We start from the raw sequence: 6,866 nt of genomic DNA, 5'->3' as shown, positions 1-6,866 counted from the left end.
GGGGCAGGGGCGTGGGCAGGGGCGGCCGCCGCGGCAGCTGGCGGCAGCGGCGCTGGATGCCGAGAAGCTGGAGGGGCGGGAAGCGCGGTTGCGAGAGGCCAGAGCCCGCGCAGATGGCTTCAACAGGTTGCTTTCAGATCCGCACATGGATGCGGTGCGGTTGTAACAGACCACAGATGGAGTGCGTCAATGCATGTCGTAGCAGAGTGGGTACACAAAATAGGTGTGCAGCCACGCACGCCGGCTGAGCGGCGGCCGTCTCCGGGCCTGTGGGTAGGCTGTGGCGTCAGCTGACCAAGGTTTCTGTAGCACAGGTGGCTTTATGGCATGCTGGCCGGCCACGAGCGACGAGAGTCTTGCCATCCCGCACGCAGTGCGCCTTGCGTTTGGGTGAGAAGGTGGACTGCCGAGTAGAGGTGCGCTGAGCGAGCGGGCGAAACCTCCAGGCGCGAACTTGCATTCACCCAAGCCTGCAATTATGATAGGGGACGGCCCAGCTACAGAGCACGTGGGGGGGGGGGTGACCCGCTTCCTTCCTTTTGTCACTCTTGGTTGGCTGGGCTGCGCTCGAACACACAAAGGGGGCTGATGTTGTTGAACGACTGTAATTGTCCAGCACTCGTTTCGTTACACCAAAACCGCGTGCAAGTCCGTTGCATCACACTTCGCAGGTTGACACAGGCTGGCCCGCGCGCGTCCCAAGCCGCATACGCTGTTCTTAGACTGCAAACCAGCAAAAAATATAAGTTTCTCAATACAAGTGATAGTTGCCCGTTGAACATACGGACGGGCGGCGCGTGCAGTATCTCGGCGATGCGCTACTGCAGACGCTTTGGGCCCCTCGTGTTGCTGCTCGTGTGGCACTGGTCCGGTGAGAGGGTGGGACTGGTTGCGTGTCGCAATATTGAGGCTGACATAACCAGGTCAGGCCACGAGCTGCTTGCAACAGGCACCTTCGCCCCAGCCGCTCATCACGTTTCCAGTCCAGCCATTCATATCGACTGATCACCTCCTCGCCACTGTCACCCGCCCCCCAAAAAACCAACTATCGCAGGAGTTTCGCGCCTTGCAGACGCCGCAGCTCCCCAGCAGCGGGCGTCACACCATGAGATTCGCGAGTCAACCCCTGCGTCGGCTTGCGCGAGCCAGCCAGCGCTTTTAGAGGCCCTCCCCAGCTCTGCTGCATCTGAGCTGGGGGGCCACACACTCGCGTTCCTGGCACTGGCTGACATGGCATATGTGTATGACCACGTGGCCGCCACGCCCCGCCGCGACGGCGCGCCCTGCCTCGCCGCGTGGGGTGCGGTGGGGGCGCCCGTGATGGTTGGCGGCCGCGGCGGCGGGGACCGGCTAGCGCTCGTGTTCAGAACGCGGCGCGACGTGTTCATCTCCTTCAGGTGTGGGAAGGCCAGCCGGGCAGCGCTTCAAGCTGCGGGGGTGGTCTCCAGGGGTTGGGAGTTGCCGCATGCGTCCCAGGATTACTCCTCTGCGCGGGGGGCGATAAACGGGCGGCTGCTGGTGGCCACGATTATAACTTGGCGTGCCAGCCGCAACGGGCTCGCTCCATCTGCAGGACGCGGTAAGAAAGGTCACGCATCTGCGCCTCAACTCTCCAGCCCAGCCCTGCCCTCCTTGCCAACCCTGCCATGAAACCAGGGGCATGGACGGCCTCTCAGAGCTGCCGAAGGCGACGCGAGTGCAGCCTGTCTTTGATGCGCCCTTCTTCGGGGCCCCGCTGCCCGAGCGGCCCCCGCCGCCGCAGCTGCCGCTTGCTGCGTACCGCACCCAAAGGCCGTTTGCAGACCCGCGGCTGTTCTGGGTGCTCAGGAAGGGTGAGCCGCAACCTGATACCTTGTTGCAGCCCGCCCAACCCTGCCTGGTGCCTTTATGTAAGGGATTCAGGGGCTGATTCAAGGCTGCCGCCCTGCCGTTTTGGCAGTGCTGGTAGTTCACAACAGGGTTGAGATCCAAAACCAAACAGGGTGTCTGCTTGCATCCCAGGCCCTGCACACCCTCTGTCTCTCTTTGTCACTTTGGCATCCTGTCCGCGTGCCTCATCGCCCTCTGGCCCCTGCTGCTCCTTTGGCCCCTCTTCACAATTACAGACTACGACGATGCCAGGGCCCTGGACACAGCCCTAGCAGAGGCCGTGAGTTCACAGATACAGCAGGTGGGAAGCATGGCGCTAAGAGGTCGCAGCCGAAGACCGCCGCATGGCATCATGACTCGTGTGTTCTGACTTTGCTGCGCTCCATGCCGCCTGTGCCAGCGCCAAGCCAGCTGGCCGGCACCGCTCATGGCTGGTTGCAGGCAGAGTCCAGGCTTCCCAAACGCCCTCAACGCCCTCCTGCCGCTCCCCACCACGCACGCCCAACCTCTCCCGCGACGCGCCCCCGCCAGATGGACGCCGCCTCGCGCCCGTCTGCACGCGTCTGGCTGACTGGCCACAGCTCGGGCGGGGCTCTAGCGCAGCTCATGGCGCTGCGCCTGTCATCGCAGCACAGTTTTGCTATTGGCGGTGTCTTCCTGTTCAATTCGGACAGAGTCGGCAGCGCAGGGTTTGCGGCGCACTATGACTCGCACTTGGGCAACGTCACCCTGCGGTACGGCTACGGGCATGGTGAGCAGTACATTACTAGTGAGGGATCAGAGGAGTTGAGTTCGCGCTGGCGTGTGCGGCTGGGTGGAGCGCTGTGGCACAGCATGTTTCTTGTCTCGGTCCAAAGGGCCTTGTGTAATAAACAGGGGAGGGACCGCAGGGCGCGCTGGATTGTTGTCGTCTGCTGCTTTGCCGCCCATCCAGCCGATGCAGGTGAGCCATCCCATGCGTCCTGTCAGAGCACAAGCGTGCGCACAAGTCAACTCTTCATGCCAGTGCAAATCATCATTCGCGTGCCTTAACCCGTCCCCGCCCTCCACCATGCCCAGACAACGCCAACATGGCCTCCAACATGGCCATGGGCCTCCGCTTCCCCGGCCGCGGCTTCTGGGCGTGCCCCCAAAAGGGGCGCCCCGTCGAGGCGCTCGCGGCGCTGCCGCTGGGGCAGGACACGATGAACGCATGTAAAGGCGTCACCCCCTGGCCCCGGCAGGACGACCTAGAGACCAAGGTGGGTGGGGCCCTGGTGGGAGGCTAGCCGTGTGACAGTAAACGCTCTGGGGGCCTTAATGAGTATTGGGCATGCCCTTTGTACTGGGGTCACTTAGATTCACTTCCAAAGTAAGGCAGAGCTTAGCTCATGGTGTATACCATCACTTGCCCTTTGAATTCAGACGCATGCCGGTACCCTCGGTCTCTTTTATGAATGTTGGGACAAAGCATATGTTTGCCCACGGACACATGCCCGCCGTGCATGCACGGTCGCACGCGCTGACAAACCATCCCCTTGCACCCAACAGGATGACGTGGCAAGGCGCTGGCGAGTCCCCCTGATGCCGAAGCTGGCTGTCTTGTCCACGGTGCGTGCTCAAGAGACACAGCACTATGACCGAGCGCAGAGCAGAAGAGGCAACAGGATGGCTGGCGTTATTTGTACCGTCGGGTTTGTCAAACATTACTGCGCAGGCTCCATTGTGCGTATGCCAACCGCCCTTTCCACCAATTTGGCCACTGCAGGTCGCCGAGTGGGACAGCTTTTCACACCACTTCCCGCACCTCCTGTTCGACTCGCTCTTGCGCATCCTGGGGCCCCAAGTCGACACCTGCGTGATGAAGGCGTTGCGCAACTCACAGTGCGTGGTCAGCCGAGGCTGTACAGTCGCGCTGCGGCCTGCAGGCGACACGCGCTGCCTCACGTGTGCAGACGACTCCACATGCACAGGTGTGCTGCACAGGCGTCTGCACCTGTGCTTGCACTGGTCTTGAACATCTTGACCAAGTTCAAGGTGCCCCCCTATGCTTTCCTCAACCAGCATTCCCTGCCAATGTTATAGCCAGCCTGACACTGCACAGGATTGGTTGGGACTTTTCCGTTCCCTTGACCCCTTGCCCCGTTGTTCTCGTCTGTTGACTCTCTGTCATCCATACTTGTGCCTCATCACAATTCCCCGTCCTGCAGAGTTCTGGGGCCTGCCCGGCTACAGGTGTGACAGCCGACCAAGCCTCACAGCCAGCGGCCTCTGCCACCGGCCCCTGCCGTACGGCGTCGCGCCCACGCTGGCGGGCCTCTTCTTCATGCGCTGGTCAAACGCAAGCGCTGCAGGCGCTGCCGCCGCCGACAACGCTTAAACCAATGGGTGGATTGCAGCAGCTGCTTGGGCCGTGCCTTCTGCATCGTGACCTTTAAACTAGAACTTGGGCTCCCCGAGCCAAGCAGCAGTGATGCGGCGCAGGAATACATCATACTGCTGAGACATGCAGCATTCCCAATCGAAACGCGCGGCAGTTGACCGCCCTTGCGGCGAGCGCGGATCAATAAGAGTTTAGGAGTGTCCATTTGGGTGTACGTGGGCGTGTCCTCGGCGCGTACACAGTGTTGTTCAAGGCACATATGCGAGCATTTTGTAAGGAGCATTGCATGCCAGCCACCGTCGTGGTGTTGGTTGTTGAGATTTTGGTCAACACGTGGGAATGCAACGTCTCAACGACCAGGTGCTGTTAGTTTCCCTTGATGTTCACTTTTCTATCATAAACAACTTTTGCTTGTGTGATTGCTGTAAGCATATTACAAACTGCAACTATTGTCGCACCACATCGACTTTTGGTTGGTTTGACGGTGCACTTTGACGCAGCAGCACGGCAGGTCTTGATGCAACGAAAGGACCGCAGCTGCCTAAAGGTGTCCGGCCGATATCATGGTATTCTGAAAAACAGATGACATCAGCACGTACAAGTCATTGCACAACGCCTGCAGGGGCTCACCCCTCTGTCACCAGTTGATTGAAAGTGTCACCTGCGCAAAAGCTGACGCCCTCCTGCCGGCAAAGGCGCAGCCTGCCAAGCACAGGCCTGATGCGCTACCCAGGCCGTCGGCGCCCTGAGACCCTGCTTGGCGCAGTTGAACGCCCCACACAGTATGTATATGCGCCCCCAGCCGGCCCCCGCGCGCCTCGCCGCTGGCGCTAACCCTCCCCCCCCAGATTCGCTGTGGAATTCGTCGGGCAATTACAGCCCTGAGCAGTGATGACAGCATGTGTGCTGCACGCAGATCCTGCCGCTGCCTCAGAGTTTTCAACTAAGTGGAACAATTCGGAGCTGTATACGCTGATGGAGGACTCCAACTCGCTCCCAGCTCAAGATCACGAGCCACAATCTGATGAATACTTGAAGGGCACGGTTTCAGGCATTCGAAGGTCATTCGGTTTCATAAAAGCCGATCGGAAGCATGGCGGACGCCAGGTTTTCTTCCATGGCAGCGCAGTAGTGGGCACCCCTGAGCTAGCAGCACAAGCCGGGGCCGAAGCAGCGACGGCGCCGCACACGCTTGCCGTCGGCGACCAGGTGGCTTTCCGGCTTGCCCCGCACAGCACAGCTGCAAAACCCGTTGCCGACCACGTCCTGTTGCTGCCACCAGCCAGTGGCGACAGGGACAGTGATGTAAACATCGGCACCCCACTGGTCGGGGTGGTGGCAACTGCCGCGCGGCCGCCCTCAGCGGGCAACACGGCAATAGCGGCCAGGCTGCGGAACGGGCTGATTAGGTTCCTGGATGACGGCAGCGGCGGCGCTGGCGGCGCCACGGTCAGGCACGTCGCGTTTGGCATTGCGGACGTTGAGGCCGCCAGCCAGCAGGATGCGACCTCGCAGCCGCAGCAGCAGCAGCAGCAGCCGCAGCAGCAGCAGCCGCAGCAGCAGCAGCCGCAGCAGCAGCAGCAGCAGCACCAGCACCAGCAGCACCCGCAGCAGCAGCACGAGCAGCAGCAGCAGCAGCAGCAGCAGCACCAGCACCAGCAGCGGCACCAGCAGCAGCACCAGCAGTCAACTTTTCTGCGGCAGGGCACAGAGGTGACATTCCAGCTTGCGGCTGACCCCGCAGCACAGCAGCGCGCGACTGCTGCTGCCGCCGCCGCTGCTGCAGCGCAGCGGGACTATCGCGCCGCCTTCTGGGCTTCGCACGTCGCCACGCACGTCACGCCGCTGAGCGGCGCAGCCCGCGCGAGCCTGACGGGTGTGCAGTCGCGGCAACTGGCGGTGCTGGGGCTCCTGGCAGGGGCGTCTGATGAGCTCGAGGCAGCGGCGGGGGAGCGGCGACGGCGGGCGGGCGGCAAGCCGACGTGAAACAACGCAGACCCGTTTCACTGCCAGCCGCCTTGCCGTTGCGCGCCTTGTCAGCGCTGCTTTGGGATGGACAGTTCTTGCGCCATACGTCCATGGTTCCAGGTGAGTAACCGCTCTGGGCGTGGTTGCTGTTGCCACATACCTCCGGTCCCTGCACCTGTTCCGACAGTGCTGCCGGCTCCCCCGCTGCGTGAACCTCACTGGCAGGAACGTCAGGCGGGGATCGACTGCCGCGGCTGCCGCTGAACCTTTGCATCCCGTTCACACCACCCCCTTCCCCCTCCCCCGTTGTAGGCCCAAACGCGTCTTCTTGGCCCACTGCTGGAGTGAGGCCTTCCTCTTACCGGCATCCCTTTTCGTCAGGGGCCGGCGCCCCATCAGCGCCGCTGCCCCGCCCGAGCAGCGCGACTCTCATAACCAGCGGCGCCGCGCCGGCCCCCTGGCTGACAGCAGCGCGGCTGCTGCTGCGCTGGATGATGGGGGGCTGCTGGGGCCGGCGTATTCTGGCGTGCTGGAGGCGGTATCGGGAGTCCTGGACGGGGACCTGCACGGTGTGGGGCTGGCCGGGGTGCGAGGTGAGCCAGGGGACAGTGGGGGGTGGTCCACCTGCTTTACGCGTCTCTTGGCCTGCTCTGAGGCAACCTGCCTG

At 62.4% G+C, this 6,866-nt stretch overlaps 1 protein-coding gene across 1 annotated transcript; it reads left to right on the top strand.

Moving 5' to 3' along the window:
- Window positions 1–1,230: 1,230 nt before the first annotated feature.
- MNEG_7290 (hypothetical protein) lies at window positions 1,231–6,217 on the top strand (the record flags this gene model as incomplete). Its single annotated transcript, XM_014044239.1, has 9 exons — window positions 1,231–1,397; window positions 1,657–1,832; window positions 2,106–2,149; window positions 2,401–2,620; window positions 2,929–3,110; window positions 3,400–3,459; window positions 3,617–3,821; window positions 4,059–4,083; window positions 5,518–6,217. The coding sequence occupies 9 exons, from the start codon at window positions 1,231–1,233 to the stop codon at window positions 6,215–6,217; spliced, it is 1,779 nt and encodes a 592-aa protein (XP_013899693.1).
- Between the last annotated feature and the right edge of the window lie 649 nt (window positions 6,218–6,866).

Source organism: Monoraphidium neglectum (genome assembly GCF_000611645.1).
Source record: "Monoraphidium neglectum strain SAG 48.87 unplaced genomic scaffold scaffold01275, whole genome shotgun sequence".
NCBI classification, from domain to species: domain Eukaryota; kingdom Viridiplantae; phylum Chlorophyta; class Chlorophyceae; order Sphaeropleales; family Selenastraceae; genus Monoraphidium; species Monoraphidium neglectum.
Note: the sequence above shows the minus strand (reverse complement) of the source record. Positions and strands in the feature narration are given on the sequence as shown.